Below are 25,795 nucleotides of genomic sequence, written 5' to 3'. Positions count from 1 at the left end.
CACTACAACAGGGTCTTAAACTTGTGGCCCACGTCACCCCTACTTGCGGCCCTTATATTAACCTGAAGAAATGTAATGCAATTTGGCCCCAGAAGTAACTTTTTTTTATCAGGGAGGATTTGTGTGTTGTTGAGTGCAATGTTAAAGTCTTTAAAAGTAAAAAATGATTTAATATGAAGGCAACATGAGCAGAGAGCACAAACATGTTGAGGGATTGGCCGTGTTAGTTCAGTGAGTCCAAAACGAACGTGTACACTTATGTCTGCATTTTTATTTTGTTAAATACAAACATTTATAGCAGAAGTGCTGCCACGTGTCTGACCAGAAAGAGTAGCCATTGGTTTATTTAGTTGTTCAGTGAAAAGCTTCAGTTAGTTAAGAGTGAGTTTGCAGTTTTGTCTTGTTACACAATATTTTAAAAATTAACAAAACAAAACAAAACACTAGATTTTTGGAAATATTTGTGGGAGTTTTCTTGTTTGTTTGGGGTCTTTTTGTACTGCATGAACAATGAGGTGACCGTGCCAGCAGTGGCTCACAGCTCATTGAAGTTTGAGACCCCTGCACTGCAAGAATGGAAGCCGTGTGGCTTTTATGCATGGCTTTAACTAGCCCGCCCACCTAAATTAAAACTCACAAAGACCAGAGAGTCAGATACTCCTGCACTGAATGAGTGACCATTTAAAAAAATAATAACTGCACTCGATAAATGGATAATATTTCTTCATTTACATGATATTAAAAATGAAAGTCTGCTGATTTTGCGAGATGGGTAGCATCACTTGGTCAGTTAGGGGTATTTTTGTGAGTACATTGACTTTTTTCAGGTCTTAAAGTGATGTTCCCCGCTTGTTTTCCTTGTTTTTTGTTATCATTAGTTTTTATTTAAGGATTTCTAGTCTAATTAATGGAAAAGGCCTTTATGTCTCCCCTTTCTCTGGTTTGCATGTGCGTGCCCACACTCACTCACTCACTCATGCAGACAGCGGCCCACAGACACCGGACATTTTTAGGTAATTACGCTGTTACAGATAAGGGCACGCCCGACTGGATCGTCTCTTCTGTACATGACGAGGCGCTAACCCCAGGGGAGGTGGTGGTGGAGTAAGTAATCTCAATAATCTGAGCTCCCTCCTCTCAATCCTGATGTGTTTCTCGTCGTGTTCGAGCTCTCCAGTTTGTGTCGGTGTGAGACGGCGATGGAGGATTTGAAAATAACTCCGTCCTGTTTATTTGGTGGTTCCACCGGAGATGATGAGGTCTGAGTCCACCCTCTGCAGCTGTGTGTACACTCACACTCGCACTCCTCTCATTTTCTGTCCACTCTCAATCCATCAACGCCCGTCCTGCCTGCAGTCCATCTGTCATCCCAGACTGCTCCCTCTGATGACAGTCCTCGCTCTGTTCCACCACTTCTGTCTCGCAGGAATGTCATTTTTCATTTATGCTGGGTTTGTATGGTTTTGAGGGCACACGGGCACATTTTTTTCCCCTCTCTCTCCTCTTTAACTCCCTGTTTGTTCTTTCACCTCCGCCTCTTCATCTCCTCTCACTCCTCTCCCCTTTATCTCTCCAGACGAGGCTTCCATAAAGTTGCAGATGTGAAGAGCAAAAGAAAACAAAATGGGGCAGAGCGTTAATTCCTGGCATTTGGGACTCGCCCTTTCGGCCAGGACAGAATGAACCGTGGTCACTTTGGTTTGGTCAGTGTTATTCATGCCTTTCAAAGTGACCGCAAGTACCAGGCCGCTTTGAAGCAAAGAGTACACAAACACGAGCTGGCACAGGCCTCACTACTATATTTGAGTCACTTCTTCCCTCCAAGTCTTTTTGGTTTAGAGTCGCACACATGCACACAGTGTGTTTGCATTAGGCCTGCTGCACGACAGGCTCTGTGAACTAATGAATAGCTTAACGGGAAACCTGCAGCTTCAGAAAAAAGCAGACTTATGTTAGACGTTAATTCTGAGCCAAGATAACAGCGATGTTGGAGATTTTAGAGCTTTTAAACTGCAAACAGAGGAAAACAAACATTCATCCAACTCAGAAGTGAACTGAACGGATTCAAGTTTAAATAAAATGCAGTGGAAACGGAGGGTATAACAGCAAGGTTTGCCTGTAAACGTGGATTATGGGTTCATACATCTATATTTGCTGAGATCTTTTTAGAGTTCACCCTTCATGCTTTCCAGATAAACCAAGTAAACCTTTCAGAGGCTTAATCTTTTTAATTTGTGATGATGTCTCAACTTGAAGCCTTTGTGAGACACTGCCCACCCGCCATCGTGAGACTTACTAAGATCATGTGGGTCTAGATGTGAGTGGCGACTGAATTGTCCAGAAAATGATCTCAAGACGGTATGGTGGGTGTCTGATAGTTGGTGTTGTCAACCACCACCTCTCTTCACTCACTCTGTCAAACTATCTGCCTTCTTGGTCCAAACTGTGAAGATTAGCACCCTCTAACGAGTGTCCTTTCTCCTTTAGGTGCTAGGTTGGCCTTGGGTCATGTGACCCTTAATGACTCACAAGATTACAGGGTGGGCCAACAACTCTCAGGACCACCTCCCACGCCCTTACGACTCTCCATCAGGTTGTAAATCTCTTGGACGAGAGGTGAGACGTCTTCATGAACCACAAAGTCGTCCAGCTGCCATCATTTTAACTATTTAAGGCAACCATGGCCTGGATGACTGAGAAGCTTTGATTTTATACAGTTTTTAGTTTGAGTTTGTAGAGCCGGCCTCACCTGGCCATGAGAGGAAATGCGGTTTTTGGCACTTTCATTTACAGTCATTATTCGTCCGTTGTTTTTGTTGAAAAAGAGCCCAAAAAAACCAGAATCCATCAGTGAAAACTAAAATAGGGTATCATTTTATTCACAGGTGTATTTAAAGTTAACTTGTTGCTAACTTCTAAAAGGGTTTATTTTTTAAACGTTGCCTTTTTGTCTTGATATTATTATTTTACGACCTTTCCGTCAGTTTGGCGTCTCTGTGCAGGGTTACACGTGTAAAGAATTGCTTCTCCCTGACTTCCTGACTTCTGACTCACCGAGCGAACAGAGATGTTTTAGCATTAAACGAGGCAGCTGGCAGCCAGACACTTAAAGCGGAGTAGCAATGAAAGGAAGCAGTCATAAGAGGATGAAAAGATAGATGGGTGGAGGTAAGGAGGAGAGAGATGAGGTCTCCCAAAGAGACCACTGGGAGGGGAGGTTGATGAGATGTAAGCAGGACAAGAGAGAAGTTTTAGGACTTGAAAGAGGAGGAGAGGCTGGGAGGGAAACTCCCTTCTGGTCTTGAACAACTGTTCAGGCTTCAAACACTCAGAGCGCTGCACAGCTCACGCTGAGCGAAGGACTGCAGGAGAAACCTCTCACCCCTCTCAAGGATTTACAGTCAGGAAACAATTTTTATAAAGTGGATTAGGAGAGACATCTGGCACCCCAGAGACGTGTGGGAGGCGAGCGGCCTTGAGTGAATGAATAAGTGCTCACGGAAGACTGGATAAAAGTTTCCAGAAGTTATTTCTCGTCAGCAGATGGTCCTCGTGAGGTTAATCTTTGGCTCACTGCAGGTGCGAGCTTCATTTCCTTGTGCGGTGGAGAAAAAGTCGGAGCTAACCTGATGATACGGCTCTCCGGTTTCACTCCAATTTCTGCAGCACCTGCTCATCACTGAAATTGCTTTCCATCCTGCAAGTTTACAACTTCAAAGCCTCGAGCAATCTTCCATAGGGGCATTGTTTGTCTATATCCAAAACACATCTGAAAAGCTTGTAATTATGCTCTCACTCTCATTATCTCTGCTTCTCCTGCTCCACGGCTGAGAGGTGAGGGAGAAGTGGATGAGAGGAGATTAGAGAAGGTAGAAGAGGGAGGCAGGGAGAGATAAACAGGCAGTTTAAGGCTGTAAACACATCCTGTCCAGAGGCAGCTGTTTTCTAAACACATCGGGCATAAATCAAGGTTGTATTTGTCTGTGGTGACTGAAGCAGTCGGGGCACAAACAGGAGCGAGCCGAAGGCACTCTGTGGTGGTCAGGCTGGTCACACTGGTGGAGGTGAGGGAGGACGCGAGGAGGGAAGTGGATTATTTGTGAGGGAAACTTTGAGAAGAATTGAGGGCAGACTACAGTCATGGCCTCGGCCGTCTCTTACAGCCTCTCCATGACACGGACGCACACGGGGAGCGCCAGATCCACGTCCGCCATCCACCCCTGGACCCTGCTCCTCCTCTCCCTGCTGCTCCTGCTCTCCCTCTCGCTGTGGAGCCAGCAGGCCGAGGCCGTGGTCCCCTCCAGCTTCCGGAAGCTTAGTGGACGAGAGAAGAAGGAGATGCAGAAGGAGATCCTGACCATCCTGGGTCTCCCGGGGAGACCCAGACCCCACCCTCCGCTGCGACCGCCGTCCTCTGCGCCGCTCTTCATGCTGGACCTGTACCACGCCATGTCGGTTGATGAGGATGAAGGCAATGAGATTATTGCAAGTACACCTTTCAAGGGGTCATCTAAAGGGGCGCCTCAGGTCAACCGCGGGGCCCTGCCGACCCTCAGCACGCACACACCGCCGCTGGGGACAGTAGTCAGCGAGGCTGACACGGTGATGAGCTTCGTCAACCTGGGTGAGTCATAAAACTGTTAAAGGTACTTATTTTCCTAAAACTAAGGCAATCAACACAATGACTTTATGTCCAAAACATCAGCGACTGGGTGAAGAGTTACCAGGTGTAGCTAAACTACAGCCATGCTTTTCTTTTGTGTAATACCAATGTGTACCACAAGATGGTGCAGTGAATCAGCGTCACCTTTATGTAACCTGTAAGTCAATGAGAAGTTGCACAATGGCAGCCTGGTGTGATGTAAAACCTGAGGGAAAATTGTGTAAAATGCTGCCCCCTGGTGGTAAAATTTTTAGTTAAATTCTGCAGCGAGTACTTACAAAATGTACCTTTAATCGTTGGAATATAGGACCGTAGCTGATATATAAAATATGCACCTAACGTCCAGGTCTGGAAGTGTCTTTGACTGGCATTCTTTCATATGGCCAGCAGGGGGCGACTCCTCTGCTTACTGTAGACGTCTATAGATAAACAACCCTACTTTTCACCTGATTTCTGACTTCAAGAAACATTTTCCTGATGATTTAATGTTCTCAGTTTCTAATTTGAAGTCCTACTTAATACAACGCGATGTTCACTTTGTAAATTATGGTCCTCATTAGAGTAGAACTGGCTTTATGAAATGGTCAGGTAAATGTTTGTGAAAGCAAGACTTCCGAGACATTTAAAACCAGGAAATGTCATTCTCAGCAGGTACTGATATTTCTTGACCCCGGTGAAAGCCACGAGTGTTTCTGGAGCTTCAGCCTCTTTAGATATGAAGTTGTCTTTCTGTTTTGTTTGTCTTCATATTTCTCCCATGTCAAAGAAACAAAGAAATTTCAAGAAAAATAACTGAATCATTTTAAAGTCTTCAGCGCAGTAACTGTGATCGAATTGCCAACAAAACCAATGGCAGTGTTTTGCTGATATGTTGGTGCATCTCTAGGTTTTAGTTTCGTTTTATTATAGCCATTAAACAAACAAGATCTAAAGTGTTAATTGGTAATAATTAGGGTCACGGTTGGCGTCAAGTAGATTTTATTACCTTGAAACGGAACCAGCCCAGATGTTTCCCCTCCAGTTTTCATTCTCTAACATCTGTAGGTAAAGCTGTAGCATCGGTCTTCTCATCTGGCATCACTAAACGGTCTAAGCATTCCCTAAAGCTTTGGACTGCTCCTTATAGCTTAAAGAGAGGAACGCTGTTTATCATCAGGTTTGAATGACAGGACAGTTTTTGCCTTTTTGTGGTTTGGCTACAAAACGCAAACTCAGAGGAATAAAATTACACAGTGTGTGAGCTTGATGACACTGACAGCGCCATAATTTTTAGTCTCATGTAGTTTCCTCTAACTCTCCCTCCAGCAGAGCGGATTAAACCCGCTGTCAGTACAACTGATTTTTATTGGTAGGTTTACATTTCGGTTCATGGTTCCTAAAATCCACCAGCCTCAGTCCACTGCTGCTCCTGTGATATTAGATGAAGGACTTTGATTTTTATCCTCCTAGGACCCTGCGTCCACATATGTGGACATCACATTTTGGGTTATTTAGACCAAAATACTAAATTTTGCTCTACAAGGGCCTGATATCCACTTACGAGGACATTATACTGCTACTCTTCTATCGGAATTTTAAACGAATATCCTCTTTTGTGGCTCTCATTTTTCTTAGAAACAAAAAGTAGGTAAAAAAAAATCTGGTAATTGTTTGTTTTTACATTCATCAGGTCCCAATCAGCCCAAATATCAAAGAAGAATTAAAAAATGCATGCCGTGGAAGAGTTCGGGTCTTAGGAGGTTAAAGTAAGAGGTGAAAATCTGTCCAAATTAGAGGCATCAAACTAATTTTACCTCCCAGGGCACAAATAGCCCAATTTAACATTAAGTAGGGTGAAACAACTAAACTTGGTGCATGCAATGTGTTTGTTAATTTAAACACACACTAACTATGCAGGTGAAACGTTTGGCATTGATGATGTGAAGGAATGGTCACAGACTTCAGCTGCTTCTGCTGATCATCTTTGGGCTTCATTCATAGATCCTCACATCTCTGTTTCAGCTCGTGTCTTAGCAGATTTATGTGGACTTTTGTAAACTGCAGCCAATCAAAATTTAGGGACTGTCTCAACATGTGGTCCAGACCACCGAAACACCGTAATAACCTAAAACATCTCCAGTCTGTTTCCCTTTCCTGAACCATCTGTTCAGAATGAAACAGCCTGAAATGTCTGTTTCTCCACAGTCAGTCGAAACCACACAGAAACATTATTATCGAAGTCAAACACCTCACCACAGATCCTTTGCAGATCTGTCAGCTATAAAGGCCTGCCATTTGAGTATTTATCTGTAAGACGACTGTGACATGACAGAAACGGACTATGAGCCACTAAGAAGTATATTTTAAGTAAACCTCTCTTCATATAAAACTTTTCCACCACCCAGTGGGCTGAATTAAACCCTTTATTGGCTGCTTCTTATCCACACTCTGCAGCAGATCCACGTATTTAACGTCCTTTCTTTAGATCATTTTACTCAGCTTTCATTAATAATGGCTGCATGGATTAACTGGACATAATCTTCAATACATTCAAACAGGAAGTTAGTAATTATCATTAAAAGTAGAGTGTTAACTGTAGTTGCATATGAAATTAAGTTTATTGTTATTTTTAGTTTAGTTCAGACATTTTTCTGGGTTGAGCCTTAATTCAGTTCAATTCAGTTTTATTTATACAGCATCAAATCACAACAACAGCCGCCTCAAGGCGCTTTATATTGTAAGGTAGACCCTACAGACATACAGAGAAAAACCCAACTGCATTTTGAGCAGCACTTTGGCGACAGTGGGAAGAAAAAACTCCTTTTTAACAGAAAGAAACTTGGGGTGAGAGAAGGAAGACAGGATAAAAGACATGCTGTGGAAGAGAGCATGTCTTAAACCTGCATTGTTTCCTAATGGACAGCAGGGGGCGACTCCCCTTGTTGCTGAAGACTGGGTTGTAAAACAACCGTGCTTCCGGCTTTATTTATGACCCCAGTAAACACTTTCCTGATACGTTTACGGTCAAGATCATTAAATTAAAGTCTCATCTAATATTACATGATGTCAATTTGGTAAATTATGTCCCCTTTACAATAAAAAAGGTCAATAAAGCAGGTTTGTCTCGCAGCTGTTTACAGTGTGATTGAAAAGTCACTGCACTCAGATGTACCTCTCTCTCATGATGTCTGTTTTTAAAAACAGAGATCTTCAAGTAAAGGCTCACACTGATTATGCCCATCTTTTAATTATGGTGAAAAATGGTGGTTAGCATGAACTCGATGGAGGTCAATTAATAGGGGACAAAAACAGAGCATCACCAAGAAAGTGTTCATGTAAACTACATGAGTTCATGTAGTTTACCATCACCAACAAAGGTACTAAGCAACTATATTATTTAAGAAGCAAGCAAACAAAAACATTTTTATAGATTTTATGGGAATAAATGATACTATGTGGTTAAAAAAAAAATACTAATACAGTTTGGTTAAATGTACATTACAAAGCTAGCTTTGTAAGGGAATATAACGGAAAAGTATGAAACGAAAATGTTTTCTTTGTTGACTTTGTTCGCAGTGCAATTTATTTGTTGCCGGATTGTAAGATGAAAGTAGACACAATTTTGGGCTCCCACATTTTGTCCGAAACTTTACATTAACAAGTTTGTTTGTTTTTTACTGTTATTCAAATGCAACCGTGGAAATAACGAATAGAACAAAAGTCATTCATTCTTACCTTATATTAATCGTGGTGCAGGCCAGTGCAGTGCATGAACTGATGCCTTCTCCGCTCAATTCCCGCTGAGAGTAAATCTAATGTCCCGCTCTACTGTACAAGACAATGGTTACCTGAAGGGATGTACCACTGTGAGAGGGGGGGGCTATGGAATAGTCCAAGTGGTAGCAGCTTTAATTTCCCGCTCAACCATAAATCAATGGTTTTTCAACGTGATTATTGTCACCTTGTCAACTATAAATAGATCAACAATCAACGATGACAGAACAACAGTGAATCAATGTTATTTCAATGTCAGTGTCAGGTTTCATCAGTATTTCAATGTTGTTTCAACATTGGTTTTGTGTTGACATTTCAAGCCTGACGATTCTGATGGTTCAGATGGAAAATCAACATCTGTTCAATGTCTCCTTGCTATCTGGGGTTCCAACACTACCAGCATGAGGAAGATTGTGTTTATATTGTACTATATGTTAACTGACATGGCCCTGACAGTGACCACCCAGCATGTACACACTAAACTGACCCTAAACATGTTTAAACAGTTCAGAGAAAGGAAAGTGAAGCTGAACAGAAATGAAAAACTAATTTGGAATTTTTAGTGTTTTCTAACATTTTGCAGCCCAAACAAAAAACTAATCCATTAAGAAAATTCATAACATTTAATACCGAAAAAAATATACTGCTGAAAGTTGCCTCTTGGCCTCCTTGTGTGGATGTTTATGCGTCCACCAACACGACAGCGCAGCCCTGCTGATGCCTATCTGTCCGAGCCTGAACATTAAACATCCTGTTTCGATGGTTTCCTTCCTCCTGCTCGATGGTGATCTGCCCCCAGTTCACCGTGGGAAACGTCACCCGCTCTCTGCTCGGGGTCTCTAATGAACTGCTTCAAATGAGAGGTTTGCTTTTTCAGAAACAGAAAATAAATCTGCTCTGCTACGGAAAAGAAAAAGCACCCTGAAATTTATCAGTCAGCGCTGCAGAAGCACAGCGTGTCATCTCCCAAAGCGGCACGATTTCGTAAACAGAGGTGACTCATATCTTTAATAATCACCTACAGCTCAGGACAGAGTTTCCTTTGGAGAAAACCTCTAAAACTTCACTGAACTTACTTAAAAGGGCGGCTAAAACACATCAGGCGAACAGAGAACATTCGAGATATCGTGCAGGAAATAAAGACCTCAGGCTGAGTGTGTGAACTTTCACACAACAAAAAGACGAAGCATCCAACCGCACACCAAATATATTTAGCAGCTCCTCGAATAACTAATCGAATCAGTGCGTGTGGTTCGTATAAGCTGAATGAAACAGGCGAGCGTGTGTGTGTCGGTGCATATGTAATGGGAAGACACAGCTGGTTAGAATTAAAGGCCCACTGACACACAAAAAAAGCCAACGGTCTGAATTGAGATGAAAATACTGCTGTGGAGGGAGCGACACTAAAAATACCAGGCAGGGCTGCAATTAGTGGTGTGTGTGCGGAGCAGCTGCTGCGGTTCAGAGCACTAAGTGTCTCTAATTACTGCTGCAGCGTGTGTGTGTGTGTGTGTGTGTGCTGATATGCGCACGCCCAACCCATGAGGGGTGTCCTCTGCTGAGTATCTCTATTTAACATGCTCTGTGTGTGTGTGTGTGTAGACCAAACCCCAGTGACGAGGACTTTTATGTCCATGAAGGGTTCCACAAGGACGGACACACACACACACACTCGCTGTGCTGATGTACGAGGGCGTGTGTTCACTTGCTCACCTCTGCATTTACAGATTCAGGCCTCAGTTGCATTTTTCCACCTCGTGTCATGTTTTGGGTTTCCTCCTGTGAGTCACGATCAAACCCTGAAGGACTTTTCATGCTCGCATGTTCTCAGCAGCTCCTGATGTGCCCTTCAGCAGGGCACCTCAGCTGAACCCTCAGCTTAAGTGTGGTCATCTATGCCTACCATTATAGTTGATACAGTAAATCTCGTAATGGCTCCGTTTGTGTTTGTAAAGCCAAACAGTCAAATGTTACCAGTAGATCTTCTGATCAGGGTTTGCTGTCCATCCCCAAATCTAAACTAAAAGTGAGTCTTTGCAATTTAATCTGTGAGTTTTAAAATCAGCTTAAAGCCTTTTAAACTGGCATTTCCCCCCCAATATATGTAAAAAATTTAATTTATTGGAATCTGATCAAATTAATTGTACTTGATTGGTAAATTTTCAGTTTATACGAGTTTGAATAAATAAACCTTTCATTTTATATATCAGTTGCATTTTACTCAATCATTGCTTTGTGATTATTGATCATTTTATGAGTGAAGTAAACTGATAAATTCATGGTAAGAAACATTTTTATGATTACAAATATCACAAAAATCATAACAAAGGTCACAAATGTTGGCACTAGGCGAATTGAGCGTGAATGCTGGGAGCATGTACTTGGATGAATACTTTGATTTTGTGCTGAGAAAGTGCAGAACAGGTGTGCATGTGAGGACTTGCATGAAGAAATAAAGCTAACGCATTTCATAGAGAAAAACTGCTATGCTTTAAAAGGACTTCACACAGCATCGCATCAAGCGAACCAAAGCAACCAGGAAAAAACTGTAAGTTCGAATCTTCCTGGTTTGTAGCTGTTAAACTCGTTGATCGCCGTCAGCTGCATAAATAACATAAATAATCTAATTTCAGAGCAACGCTGTGCTGCAAAGCCCAGGATCGCGGCACACTGTTGCAGATCGAATAAATATTAAAAAGCCAAAACAATACAAACAAAATAAAACTAAAGATTAAAAAATAAAGTTAATAAAAGTTATGTCAGGGAAGCTGGAGGGAGAAGTTGAACTTTAAGGGGGAGGGAAAGCTCTTAAAGGGTGTGTTTCCGAGCAAAGTTTTAACCAGTATTTATTCGACCTGTCTGGTTCTAGACATCCAGTTAACTTAGATCACTCTCAGATTGGCTGCAGACTCTCGGGGCCTGCTTCTAGAAAGACTTTGTCCAATTAAAGAACTCAACAAAGGTCTTTAACTTAGTTTACTGACTTAGATCGAGTATCTAAGATACATCAGACCGAGGTTTAATTACTGTCCTAGCTCACAAACGAAAGTGCTCAAAAGATATGATGACCACAGATTAATGTTGAGGCTGACCAGTGTTTACTGTATCCTGTAATTATTTGTCTTTTTTCTGTATTTTCCAGTATTTATATGATTTTGAAGTGTTTGTTCCTCGCTAGAAGAATAAATGACAGAACCGAACAGCTTATTTATTTAATACTATGAAGCTTTAACAGGAAAAAATAGTTGAAACCTTTAAGAAGAATTTGTTTACGACGTGCAGCCGTGGAGTGCAGGCCACAAAAGGTGGGAGCAGTCACCTGATTTGTAATTGACAGCCTCCTTTATCACGGAATCACCATTAGCAACTGAGCCGATGAGTCATCGGGTCACAGCGAGACGGAGCTGCAGGCGGCGCTGTCGCCCCCTGGTGGGCAATAAAAGAATGCCATTTTAAAACTGCGACCTTACGAACAGAAACACGTCGGTCTTTTATACATTTGGGGGAAATGTTGGCTTGAGTTCTGCTTCTTGAGAGCAGTTAGTTGGTGTGATTTTTTCCGTGAAGGGTATAATAGTTATTTGTTTTATTTTTTTGCACTTTACAGTAGTTTAAATTGTCTTTTATATTTTGCAGCTACAGCAGTAAATTATCATTAATAAAAATAATGAGGAATAAATTGTAATGATCACCTTTCTGTCTGATCTTTTACTTGTGTTACAAAGATGTGAATAGTTCTTTCATCACTGTTTCCCTCTGTCCTTTTCTCTGACTCATTTCCCGATGAGCTCACTGCTGCTCCTCTTCTTCACTTTTGTTGCTCCTTTATTCTCCACAGTTACACACATTTTCTCCTCTTTCATCTGCATTTAACTAAAACTCCTCAGACAAACCGTTCAGATCTGGTTGGATGAAACCGTTTTTCCCGTACTTTGCACAACAGGAACAGTTTGTAATCTGATGTTGGCACCAACAGCGAGTGGTGTTGGTCAACAAACCTTCACCTGGTAGCTTTTTTTGCCCTTGTTTGAGTTCCTTCTACTTCATGCATCATGGAAAGTTGATTTACTTCTTAGTTTATCATGCAACCATAAACATACATTTAAGGCTTGATTAATGTTTTTTAGGGCGTTTTTTTGTTTTTTTTTATTGCATTATTTAGTTTATCCTTTTTTTCTTTGATTGTTTGCTTTATTCTGGTGTTCTGCAAGAAACTGCCCTCATTTACAGACTCGTATGAATGTGCAGGACCAGCATGCACTGACCAGGAATGATGCTTGAGCATCTGTGCCTCCATCTTCCAGAATGTATGCTTGAAATACTTCAGCATTACAGTCAAATCATCTAAATGTTTACAATCTAACTCTATTTAAAGTTCTGGATCAAATCTGCTCCTTCTGAAAAGCCATGCTGATGAATCTCCCCTATTCTTTCTTTCCGTGTGCAGTGGAGCAGGAGCGTGACCTCCTGCAGCCTCGTCCCTACTGGAAGGAGTTTCGTTTTGACCTCACCCCTCTCCCCAAGGGTGAGACGGTGACTGCGGCAGAGTTTCGTATCTATAAGACGCTGACGGTGGGTCAGAGGGCAAACCGAACGCTGCACATCTCCGTCTACGAGATCAAACGAGAGAATAGACAGAGGTTTCCTCTCACTTTTATGTCTTTCTTCCTTTACGGTAGTTCTCCTTCTCAGTCTTGGTCTCAGTTAGTTGATTTTAGTCCCACATGGCCAGCTTTAGGCCTTCTGACGCTTTAGCCTGTCTTTAGCGTCTTTATATTGTTTTAAATTTATGGGTATAAGCCTATAAACACATCCCCCTCTGCCTCAGCCCTATTTTGTTTTAACACTAACTGGTTCAAACACAAAGCTTAGACCGATAAACACTTTATGTGAAATCAGCAGGTCAAATCAGATCAAAGCAACACTGAAAACACAGATTCAAAGATCGCGAGCCTGGCTGCAGTCTGTGAAAATAAAACCATCTGAAGTCTTGTTTATAACAGCCGTAAAGGACGTCATCTGTCAAACTGATAAATACAGGCTGACTCGAGTGTTTACGATTGTCTAGACTGATCAAGTTTACTTGCGTGTGCTCAAGAAAAACACCAGAGCTGGAAGAAGCATTCAGATCCTAACCTCACAGCTGCTCATTCAGTGCAGTTTGATTTTATTTCTATAGCACTATGTCACAACCACAGTGGCTTTGAGGTGCTTTATAGTGGAAGATAAACTAGCTGGAAGAAACCTCTGGAAGAACCAGGCTCAGGGTGGAGCATCTGCTGCGACCAGCTGGAGGGCGAGGCCAAAGAGGAGAGAAACAAGGAGACTCAGTCACCCGATCACACAAACATTCAAACAAGCACTTTTTTCTATGCCTAAGTGCTTTGTATCCAAAGCACAGAGCTACTAGGGGGCAGCCAGGGATTGAACCACCAACCTTCCAATAAGTAGACGACCTGCTCTGCATGTGAGATGTAGATGTTTACATAAAGTGTAAAACAACTAAAAGATCAAAAGACCTTTGACCATATAGTTAATTTTGGTGATTGCATGCTCAATCAAATAAGTGAAACCACCAAGCTGTTCTTCTAAATTCTAAATTTCTATTCGTCCTCTTCCTGCAGAGAGCCAGAGCTGGTGCTGCTGGACATGCAGTCGGTACCTGCAGGACAGGAGGGCTGGCTGGCTTTTGACGTCACCTCAGCCTCCAACCACTGGCTCGTCCACCCCCGCAGCAACATGGGCATACGTCTCTACGTAGAGACAGAAGAAGGTGGGTGCGCCTCTGGGCCCAACACGATGCTCATTTCGATCAGTGCCATTAGATCCATTATATCGCCTTATATGGTTGTAACCTCCAACTATCTCCTGCTTTCCTGCCCTGTGGTTTTAATCAGTGGGAAATACTTAAACAGGTCATGTTATTTTCATTTCCAGCTCCATATCTTCACCCTTGGACTCATCGAGTGTAGCTTTGCATAAGTCAGTTCAAAATAATCCTTATTTATCTGATACTGGGCTTGGTGAGTAGGGAGTATTTTGACCATATCACAATTTTTATGTATATTTTCCAACTCCAAGCTGTAAAAACTTAAACACTTATTGGACTTAAGCAGATCAGGTGATGTGTATTTATGTAATGAGGGAGGGTGTGGCCTCAGGAGGTCAACACCCTGTATTAAGGTCTCCATAATTATTAGCCAGCTTCTTTACCTTTATATGTTTTATATAAAGTGACACTTTTCTTTCAGACCGCTCCTTGGCTGGGGGGTGGATTGGGTTGGTGGGTCGGAGGGGCCCTCGCTCCAAGCAGCCTTTCATGGTCACCTTCTTCAGGGAGAACCAGGTCCCGTGTCGGCCGCCGCGAGCCGTTAAACCTCATCCCCGCAGAAAGAAACCCAAATACGACCTCCCAGTCCCCAACTTCAAAGGTCAGGCTCCAGCCAATCACACTCTGGGATTACAGGCCTTACTGATGACGTGTTAAAACCTTTAACTCGTTGTTTTATCATGCGAATAATTTTCACCTTTTTTTCTGTTGTTCCTTCAGAACGTAATTCTGAAAACAGAGGTCAGCCCTGTAAAAAGCACGAACTCTACGTCAGCTTCAGCGATCTGGGCTGGAAGGTCAGTCCTGCTACTCGTTATGTTAATCATCTTTTTACTAGTGACCTATAAAAGTTAAATCATCTTTGATATAACGTCTTATGTGTCGCTCTCATACGTGACATTTCTTTGTAGATTAGATAAAACTTGTAGCTTCTGGCTCCTGTATCATGAACTATAATTGTGTCTTTGTGCTCAGGACTGGGTTTTGGCTCCTACTGGATACTCGGCGTACTACTGTGATGGAGAGTGCTTTTATCCTCTGGGCGCCTGCATGAACGCCACCAACCACGCCCTCATCCAGCAAGTGGTCAGTACACACAAGTCGATCACATCCTGACCTCAGTCATGTCAGAATAAAGATACAGATAAAATAAACACCGTGAAGCTTGTTACCTTTCCCTGTGGGCCCCTCGTGTAGTAATTTCAGTCAATTTGTTGCTCCTGTTGGCTTGATGTGTGTACGCGCTACTCGACCAACAAAAACAACATTGTGCATTTTTAACATGTTTCCAAAAAATGAGGTCAGCTGACCACCTGAGTCTAATGAGCAACCATGTTTATTCCATCAGTGGATTTTTGCTTCCCTGACGGACTCATTGGCTGTATCCCAATTCAGGGTCTGCAGCCTTAAAGGCCGCATTTTAAGGCCGATTACGTCACCGCGACGCGACGAAGGCTGTCCCAATTCAAAGGCTGCTCGAAATGCGGCCCTCAAATGCGTCCTTAATTTCCCTGAATTTTAAGGACATGGCAGTGTAGATTTCGTGGCCCAACATATCCCAGAATGCATAGCGCGGCGGTGGGTGTGGATAATTTTGCCGAAAAAAACGGCGGATGAGGGGCGCCCGAAGAGTAAACTTTAAGTAAGTACTGAATATTATGTCACTTATTTATGTGCAAATGTTTAATAACGAAGAACATTAAAACATTACTGTTGGCCACATGTCGGCAAAGTTATGTGACATTAGTGACGTTTGTACTAACTTGGTTTTACAGCCTTTACTTTGAAATATACGCCGTTCAATAGCTGAGCTTAATCTTACAGAGAATGATCAAAGCTCATGTAGAAACAAACAAGCAAATGAACAAAAGAGTTTCTCCTTCATTTCTGTCAAACAAAGCTGTATGAAACGTTTCCAGCTGTTAGTATCATGGTTGCTAGGCAACCTGGGCAGCGCAACAGAGGCTAGACCGTCCCATTTCACAAGCTTCGCACTTCCGGCCTTAGCGGTCTTTAAGTACGCGACCCTTGAGGATTGTTGAGGCTGCGTACTTTAAGGCTGCAGACCCTGAATTGGGATACAGCCATTGAGGAACATTTCAAACACATACTGGCCATCACAGAGCCAGACGTTAACCCCACTGAGGCGATCGATGGTTCAGTCCCAGCTCCTGCATCCGAATGTGCGACTGGGTAAACTCCTGAACACGACTGATGCAACCATCTGGGTTTGCGCAGGTGTGGATTTGTGAACTTGTGGCCTCTACTTTTGTGCCTATGACATATTATCATTGCGCCTCTGCAGTCTCTTACTGCATTCTTTCAGAGCTGAACTACTTTTTCAAGTCATTCTTTTTTATGTGGGATTTCACAAATCTGAAGTGTTTTTATTTTAATAAACATCGCAGAAACTTTACAGAAAGATCTGCACTTGTAGCCGATGGTTTGTGAATTTACACACTGTAAGAAATGTGGTGAAGGAGGCATGTGGCTGTTTTTCTTTAGTTGTTGGTAATTGTTGCGCTGCAGGAAAGAAAATCCTAATCACAAATGTTCTGGTCATTAATTACATCCAAATTGTTTTTTATACGATCACTCGGTGTTTGGACAAATTTGGAGTGTATGAAATGGATCTTTTCAGTTAGGAGCATTTCCTTTTATTTCATTAATTTAACTGAAATAACAAAAGAAACACAAACTGATTCAGTAAGAGGACCAGATGTTACAATCCCTGATAATTCATTGCTTCAAATGGAGAAAGTCTTGAGGGATGGCTACCCTGAAGAAAGGCAGCTCGGAAGCTTTGCCAGCGGGACACCGCATCAGTTGTGTCAACTTCACACGGTCTTTCGGCCTTTTATCACAAATTATTCTACCATTTATTTCTTTTTACTTCCTTGGTTAGGTTTAGAAATCTGATCTAGAGTATAATATTTAAAGTATTAAGATTTTTAAGACACATCGTCAGTAGTGGACCTTGGATTCGTCGGGCGTACACATCCTCATCCAAGGGAGACTGTCAGGGTTGATCAGGCTGCAGAGTGTCACTGGTTTATGTTAAATTGTTTCTCTTCTACTTTCTTCTGTTTAGTTTTCTCCAATTTATTTTGAAGTAAAAAAGAATTTGGACGTCTGCGGTGCCAACGCAAATAGACGTGCTTTAACAACAAAGAAACAGCAGCACATCGATCATTTTATCATGATTTTGTTTTCATATCATGGATAAACTCATGAATCTGTTAACTGCACAGCCCTGAGTGTTCGTGTATCATGTGTTACATGCTATACTTCATGTTCTGTTTTAATATTGTGAGTCTGTATGGCTGCCACACTGAGCAGCTTCTCTTGCAGAACAGATCTGGGTCTCAGTTGGACATCGTGGTAAAATAAAAGTCCTTAAAACTTGCCAACAGACTCTAACTCCTGTAAACACCTGATTACAACATACCTAAATCTTATAATAGACTTTATTTTTGTCCCTTCTCTGTTACATATCTAAAATATACTTTAGTATAACAGCATTAACTGTATTTCGCTCTGGCAGGTTCACATCCTGAAGCCTGACGAGGTCCCCAAAGCGTGCTGCGCCCCCACGAAGCTCAGCCCCATCTCCGTCCTGTTCTACGACGACAACAACAACGTCATCCTCAAAAAGCATCGCAACATGGTGGTCAAGACCTGCGGCTGTCTATGAGCGGCCGAGGCTTAGAAGAAAATGTATAAAGGGTGATTTATTTCTCCAGACGCTGCAGAAACATGAACAGTTTGGATGATGAAGGACCAACAAATCTCATCCAGCAGGTCTGAGTGGTCCCGTTTTTCAGAGTTAAAGTTCAGATTTCTCCTTTGTCAGTGTTTCAGCATTTTCCGAGACTCTTTGGCTTCACAAAAACGTTCTAAACGTGCTGAAAACAATCGATTCGAGGCGCACGATTACATCGCAGAAATGGCATAAATGTACGCTCACATTGAACATCGTTTAGCTTCTTCAGGGAAGAGTTACGAGCAAATGTTTGGACATTTCTCTTATTTTGATACATTTTCAAATTGAAAAAAAGCTAATCTATCAGCATCAAACCACACAGACTTTAGTTTACTACAGAAAGGTTTAAATTCTCATGAAGGCAGATGATTTTAGATGGTAGGAAATCCATCAGTGATGCCTGATTATTATTATTTTTTGTTAACTGACAGCACTACTGTTGTTATAAGAAAAATCTATATGCAGAGATTATTAAACTGTATTCAGTTAATATAAAATAAACAGTACATTTAATATCAGTTTGAGATTGAGGCGTGTAAATAATCAAATTTTATTTTTGCAAGTTTTAAGCAAATCCTAGTTATTCCACTAAAGTGAAATGCAAACAGGTTGTAACCTGAGTCCAATCTGAAGCCAGCTGCTGTGAAACCAGAGTCTCAACAGGTGTGAAAGTAAACGTGATGATGGGCTTTTTACCAGTGTCTCCATCGTCCTGCCTAAAACCTGGAAATCAGCCTGACGCCTGATGGATGTCTCAAGTCCTTAAATGCATCTGGAGGACAGAAGAGACGAGCTTTCCACGGAGGAAGTGCCTTCACATTTATGTATAAGCAGTCCTGCACACAGCTGCATTATTCCACCCAGTGTGGAAACAGTAGGGTGTACTGGAGTATTTGCAGTAGCCACTCCCAAAGCCGAGAACACCAGTGCTCCAAACTTTGGGATCATAAATCTCCAAAAGTTGATTCTGTTCATCTGGATGCAGCGTTTTCTGGGAGAAACGTTTCAGTTAATATAAAATAAACAGTACATTTAATATCAGTTTGAGATTGAGGCGTGTAAATAATCAAATTTTATTTTTGCAAGTTTTAAGCAAGACCTCACAGCCCATTGTTCCTTCAGTGGGCTGGTTTCAGTCATTATGCAAATGTACTGTTTATTAGATTGGGGAAACCTGCAGTCAGCTGAGACTGAAGAAGTCACTTGGATGAGTGACGAAACGTTTCTACCAGAAAACGCTACGTCCAGATGAACAGAATCAACTTTTGGAGACTTATTTTCCTGGATGATTGAGAATGCATCAAGACGTTTGGGATCATAAATTATTTTATGGTGAAAATGTGAGGACTGGTAACTCTGTGGAGGAACAGTGAGTGCTGCTTTTAGCAAGGCTAAATCACAACTGTGACTTACGCTGAACATGTAGCTGGTCTGGAGCACGTTATGTTTGCTCTAAAATCAAATTGGAGCTCTGCGGTTTCTCCGATTCTTTAAGAATAACACAGATTTTATGCTGAAGGCATGTTTTAAATAAGTAAACTGTTGAGCTGTATCTCACCAACAACCATGAGAATTTACCTGTATTCAGTTAGTGCTGCAAATGCTTAAACGTATTAAGCTTAAAAAGCTGTTAAATCTTGCTAGAATTACAGCTAATAGATAAAAAAAAAAGTCACATCTGTTATCGTCACCAATATTCAATCAAAAAAAATAAATAAAATCACAAATTAAAGTGATTTCTTCATCAGGATGTGCTAAAAATGAACCGAGTGTTTAAAATTATGATTACAAACAAACAGCAGCAAAGAGAGCGGTTAAATTAATATCATCATCGCTGCCTCACCAGTGCGGGCTGTAGCCATAGACAGATGTAGGCAGCACTTAATCGATCACATGACTGTCCAATTAACATTATTCAGACTAATAATGCAAACCAGAACACGTCTATTACCAGAACTCTTGTCTATAAATATCTGCATACTCGTGCTAATATTAAGAATTAAATAGACTGCATTTATTTCAGCAGGAGCAGACCAAGACTGCTCCACACCTTGCATCGAGTCCGTGGATCCAGAATAGTTTGATATTTTCTAAATTGTCTTGAAATCATCGCCTCTAAAACAAAATTTCATGCAAATCCATCCCCAACTTTTAACTAAACCTCTTTTTATGTTAGCCTGAAGTAGTAAGTCTGAGTTAAAAACCGTTAATAGTCACAGTCTGAGTAACGTTCAAGTCAGGCCAGCTAATACACACAAAAACGATTCTCATGCAGAACAAAAGGCATCTGAGCAGACCAATCACATTAAATACATTTTTCAATTTATTGAAAAGGGTAAAAAAAAAAAAAAAAGTTACAGTGAAAACAAATTATTTTTGCTTGCTAGTGATTTAAAGACCCAAAAAGAAAATCCTTAACTCTTATCTTTTGCAGTTTCTGAACTAAATGATTTCTCTCTCAGTCCTTTGGGGCTACGTACAGCTTCTTCAAACTACAGCTGAAAGCATCACTGAGCACAGAGCTGCGCGTTTGGTTTACAGAACAAATCCTGCTTTAACTGAGGCGGGACAAAGATGGGGGGTGTTATTGCCAAGAAGGATGACACTGAGAAGTCCAAGTGGAAGAGATTTGAAAAAGAGTGCGTTATAGACTTGCTGTGTGGTTCACGTGAGGTACTGTTGTAAGGTGTTACCGAGTGTGGACACCTGTGGAGCAGCAGCAGCATAGAGGAGGCAAAGCTGTGGAGTCCGACCATACAGACAGGAAGTTAAAGGAAACGTTTAGTCGTCTTAAGGAGCCAATTTTGGGATTTTTTGGGGAGAGAAAGAAAAATCAGAGCTGAAGAGTTGACCCGACAGCAGAGCCACGTCCATGTGAGAGTGAAGTGAATGTGCCGTCGCCTCATTGGACGACGCCGTTTCAATAGAACCGGCTGTCAGGTAGACGCACATTCAGAAATGTTATTTTACATCCTATTGAAGCTTTTCCAGATCCCCGTCATTAGTCACAATTTTGATTCAGTGTAAGCAGACAGATAATCTTGCTGGTTCTGCTTCCCCCCTCCCCATCCTCCCCAACCTGGAATAACAAGGTAGTTGTACACAATAAATATAAAATTGGGCTGCTGGTGTACGCCTGCCCCATCATTACGGTTTTCTCTTACACAAACATGTACGTACACAGCACATACACACATCCGCCCCAACCCGATGTCCGTGAGAGGTCCCAGCGTTCGTCGCCAACGTCCTTCAGGTGCCGCGAGTCGATGTTTAATCCGTAGTCATTGTGTATCTGTAAGCAACAGTTTGTGGGGTCATGTTTACAGTTTAAACACAGTTTCCTCGTGTTTGCTGTGTAGTTTCACTCCAATATTAATTTAAACAGAATCAAGAAAGTTCTCAATCTGCTTTCGGACCCGTCAACTCACAGCCGGTCTCCAAAGCAGAAATGAGGACTACCGACGCCAGCTGCGGTCCGAGGAGGACTTGTAGTGCATCCAACATCATACAACACAAATCTGACCAGTAAGCAACCTGGCAGAGCAAATTCTGGTCTAAATTTGAAACCTGGAGAGTGGGAAACACTGTTTTTTAAACACTACAGATACTACTCACCCAGATTCAGGTTCAGGTCCAGTCAGCAGTCCTTTATGCCTGAACATCCGCGAGCTCGGGAGGCATGGGGGACTTGGGATGTTTGCTCTCAAAGTGCTGCTTGAAGGTTTTGGGGTCGGGCATCTGTGTCTGAAAGGAGGACAGTAAAAGCATGAGAAACAAAACAGCAAAAAGGTCTCATTCCAACCATTAACAGGGCTTCACTTCCCCTGGCACAGCAGGTTAAGTAAGGCAACAGCAGCCTTACTTAACCTAAGTATGTTAGCTTACCGTACTTAGATTCTGATCCAGGAAAATCTTTATCAGATAAACTATTTTCTTACGTGTTTCAGATCACTTTGTGTTTGCTGACTGGGGGCAAAGCCCTTAAAGAATTAACCGAAAATGCACCAACTAGAACTGTGAGTTTAACAATGTTTGAAACTATCAGCCATCATCTGACTGAGCCTCTGGGGGAAATTCAAAGTTTTGGGGTTTCCAGTGCTGATGGCAGAAAGATATTCAAGCCTGGTTTCCTGTCTTGTGTTTCAGTGTTTACAGTTCAAACTAGGATGCAGATTTTAAAAAGCTAAACTGACAAATTTCTACAGTTAATTTCAGCCACTGAAAGTTTCTCTTGCTTTCCACACAGACCATTTACCTGCAGGTAAAGCCTTCCCATGATTGGTTAACATTATTCAGACTACAAACAAACCAAAAAGCTTCCAGTACAAAAAAAACTTGTCTAAAATTCATGTAAAATCAATCCTGCTAACAAGTTATTCCACATTAACGTCTGAGACTGTCGCAGCTTGTAGCTACAACCTGAACGTGAGCCTAACAGTGGAAGATGACATCCTTCAAACAAAAAAAAAGGTGTAACATCTGGACTGATCCACCTGCTCTTTAATAATCCACACAGTGGATTTGTGCACATGAACCTGAGAAGGTAAGAAAGTTCAAACGTACCTAATCTGTGGCCATCAGCTGAATAATTACCAAAGTGGATGCAAACTACTTTCCACTTTCAATCACTTCAGACTCCGTAAACAGAACAGCTACATTTTAAAAACCCAGCTAAATGACCTCTGACCTTTTCCATCTCTGGCCCTGGTTGCACTTAACCGAGATGTTTATGTGACCATTACGATAAACTCCCTGCAATTAACTTGAACCTATGACAATTACTGATCTTAGTGCATACAGACAGAAAGAATCACTGCTCTAAAGAGTTTCCCTCGTCTCGCACATGCACAAACCCAGCCACATGACATATGCAGCTGCTGACTGATTGTTTTAACATCTTAAAATATGAAGCATCAACATTTTAAAAACAAAGGTGAAAGCAGAAGCGGTGGCTGTTTCTTACCCGGCAGACAGGGCAGGTGTGGACCAGAGCGGCCTTGGCTGCAGTCTTCTGGTCAGCGCCCTGAGATTTCTTCTTCTCTGCTGCCTTCTTGGCGTTCTTCTGCTGGGACTGAATCTTCTGCTGCCCACGAGCCATGGCCCTCAGCTTCAACCTGCAGGAACGACCGGCAACAAGTTATAACGGCACAAGAACCTACCTTATAGTCGTGCATTTCTTTTGCATTAAGTATCTTCAGGGATCTGATAACCACATGTTAAGAGTTTTTTTCTTCAGACAATAAAGGCTTATAATCAAACTGATTTGGATTATTGGCACACTGAATTACTCTCTGGTGAAGGGAGCTTGACTGAAATGTTTGTGGCATAGCTGGAATACATTTGGAAAAATTTACTTTAACTTTTTCATAAAGTTCTGTATAAGTGCCAGATTTTACCTTTCAGTATTAAACATTTGTATTATATGATTACGGACTTCTTTAATTGTCAAAGTGATCCAGCAGCCACAATCTCTTCTTGAGTGGACCTTTATTATTGTGGGGTCACCACGGTGTGTTTGATCTAGCAGAGTCGGATGGTCTTCACGCCTTTGGAGCGGGAATTGCATGTTTGATTCCCACCTAGAGTGTCTGTATCCAGTCCTAAGGCTAGACCCCCCTATGCTCTCACAGCTAGAGATTGACAAGGTACAACACACGTGCTACAAGGGAGAGATATCATCACCCCAAGCGCGATAGAAGAAGGATCACTGAATGCGAGAGGAACTGACCGAAGCTTGAAACCAGACTATGTGACCTCACGTACCCTCAGGAGATCAACTAGATGATGTGACTGCAGTACTACGGGGTCAGTAGTAAGAAGAGTTACTGATATAATCGTCGACTAATCAAAGAAAATGTAGGCAGGTTAGTCGTTATAACATATATTTATAATTATATATCTACTAAAAAATAATCTCTCAAGTGACTTGCTGTAGCAGTGTCTGGATGCGACTGCAGATACAACTTTTCACACATTTTAAACGATTTGAATTATACAGTGATTCCAAACGCATCAACACAGATTTTATGGTCCCGGGGACCAACAACCAAACTTGATTTACTTAACACTTCAAACATAACTGCCTGGGGGGCGTTACTAAGATGGCTGCAGAGTGGAGAGGTTAGCTTGTAGAAGGACTTTGATATCAATACAATTGGAAATCCGGACGGCGCCGACCATTAAACGATCTTAAGGGGAACAACACGCATTAATCAAGCACCACTAATGACCCTGTGTATATTCTCATAAAAAAAAGTAAAGGCGTCAAATCATCACAACTTTCAGTCCTTTAAAGATCGTTAACAGCAGCTACCCTCGACGACCGAGGACAGCCTCTAACAGGTTACTAATAACTAACCGATGCCACTGACTTTGTATTGTTTTCCTGCCAAAATGTTAAATAAACAGCTGGAAACCGTCATCACCGCCAGCGGGCCTCTCCTCAGCCGGGGCCGCCTTGCTAACCCTGTTAGCTGAGCTAGCTAGGGAAGCTGATATTACACGTGATCGCGAGTTACAGAGCTGTGCGGTGTTTTTATACTGAAGACGAAGCAGTGTTGAGTACAAATCCGGATTAAAAAACGCCAGAATAAATAACAGGTCCCTAACAGGGAGATTTTTCTGCGGTTTTACCTTCGAGATGCGGCTCTGCCTTCGCTCCTTTGTCGTTATCTCTTTTTTTTAATGTGCTAAAGGAAGCTGCGGAGGCTTTTATCTAAGCTTTGAAATGTGACAACGAGACCAGCAGCGCCCCCTGTAGGACCGGGGCGGAGCTTCACGTTCATAACTATCTAGCCCCGAACGAGTGACGTTGTGATACACCTGAGTTATTATAGTTGTTATTTTTTTATTTCATTTTATGCTTGGTTTCAATCTGTAAAACAAAAGCCCACCCAATAAATTTTCTCTTTCCTTAATGTCTTGCCTCCAATACAACTTACTCTAATTTTCACATAATTTCCTTAGGGATTATAAAGGTATTCTGATTAGAAGCCTTTGTTTTTCCCTCCTCTCTCTTTGTTGTACATGGCGCCTCTCAGTACTCCTGTCAACTTTATTCATCTTCCTGACTACCCTACTTTTTCTTTGCTGTTTTCCTTTGAAAACTTTCCTGCACTTCCTCATTACATCACCAAGTCTCCTTATTTTCTTTCCTCTGTCCAGAGGATGTATCAAACACCTCAGAGAGTGGTTTAGAAGAGTTCTCAACATTCTTCCTTCTTGTACTTCTACCATTTAATCCTTGACTCTGTCTTCACCCACTTCTTCTTTTGGATTTCTAAAGTTGTCCGACAGACTAACATCTGATGCTGCCTAGCTACATTTTACAATCTCTATCACTTCATCCAACTTACTCCAGAATTTTTCTTTCTCTTAATTGATATCCAATCTATGGGGCATATACACTGACGTGATTCAACATCAGCCCTTCCATTTTTAGTTTCAAACTCCTGTCTGACTCTCTCTGTACCTCCAGAACATTACTAACATGCTCTTCCTCCTAACTCTACCCCATTTTGCTTCCTATCTACAGCATGACACAACACCTTAAATCTACTTCTAATGCTCCCAGCCTTGTTTCCCTTCCACTTGGTCTTTTTTCACACATCTACCTTCCTTCTCCATGTCATATCATCCTGCTCTCTCTCTTAACCAGTCATAGTCTCTACATTTAAGTGTCAACAATATCACCGTTTCCACTGGCACACTATTAGCCAATAGCACAGGAGGCAGTTGTTGTTAATCAGGGCTCCATCTGGTCTGGTAGAGAAATACTGTGATTTTG

The 25,795-nt window shown here is 41.9% G+C and overlaps 2 protein-coding genes across 2 annotated transcripts; one reads left to right on the top strand and one right to left on the bottom strand.

Moving 5' to 3' along the window:
• Positions 1–1,926: 1,926 nt before the first annotated feature.
• On the top strand, positions 1,927–22,317 carry bmp8a (bone morphogenetic protein 8a). The gene is made up of 7 exons (XM_085148452.1): positions 1,927–4,624; positions 12,864–13,056; positions 14,041–14,189; positions 14,668–14,847; positions 14,967–15,043; positions 15,222–15,332; positions 17,791–22,317. The coding sequence occupies exons 1-7, from the start codon at positions 4,141–4,143 to the stop codon at positions 17,938–17,940; spliced, it is 1,344 nt and encodes a 447-aa protein (XP_085004578.1). The 5' UTR covers positions 1,927–4,140; the 3' UTR covers positions 17,941–22,317.
• Positions 20,310–24,775, bottom strand: LOC146492791 (zinc finger protein 706). Its single transcript, XM_085148458.1, has 4 exons — positions 24,643–24,775; positions 22,973–23,123; positions 21,625–21,753; positions 20,310–21,301 (listed from the first exon to the last, which is right to left on the bottom strand). Exons 2-3 carry the CDS (start codon positions 23,105–23,107, stop codon positions 21,658–21,660), a joined length of 231 nt encoding a protein of 76 aa, XP_085004584.1. The 5' UTR covers positions 23,108–23,123; positions 24,643–24,775; the 3' UTR covers positions 20,310–21,301; positions 21,625–21,657.
• Positions 24,776–25,795: the final 1,020 nt, after the last annotated feature.

This window comes from Neolamprologus multifasciatus, chromosome 22 (genome assembly GCF_963576455.1).
Source record: "Neolamprologus multifasciatus chromosome 22, fNeoMul1.2, whole genome shotgun sequence".
NCBI classification, from domain to species: Eukaryota; Metazoa; Chordata; class Actinopteri; order Cichliformes; family Cichlidae; genus Neolamprologus; species Neolamprologus multifasciatus.
This window is presented reverse-complemented; position numbering and strand designations above follow the sequence as displayed.

What these genes read in the sequence shown, in the direction of transcription:
- bmp8a (XM_085148452.1), top strand. Translation starts at nt 4,141, where the DNA reads ATGGCCTCGGCCGTCTCTTACAGCCTCTCCATGACACGGACGCACACG. An exon ending in AAACGAGAGAATAGACAGAG is followed by an intron (nt 13,057 to 14,040) that starts GTTTCCTCTCAC and finishes CTCTTCCTGCAG; the next exon opens with AGAGCCAGAGCTGGTGCTGC. An exon ending in TCAGCGATCTGGGCTGGAAG is followed by an intron (nt 15,044 to 15,221) that starts GTCAGTCCTGCT and finishes CTTTGTGCTCAG; the next exon opens with GACTGGGTTTTGGCTCCTAC.
- LOC146492791 (XM_085148458.1), bottom strand. Translation starts at nt 23,107, where the DNA reads ATGGCTCGTGGGCAGCAGAAGATTCAGTCCCAGCAGAAGAACGCCAAG. An exon ending in ACACCTGCCCTGTCTGCCGG is followed by an intron (nt 21,754 to 22,972) that starts GTAAGAAACAGC and finishes TCCTCCTTTCAG; the next exon opens with ACACAGATGCCCGACCCCAA.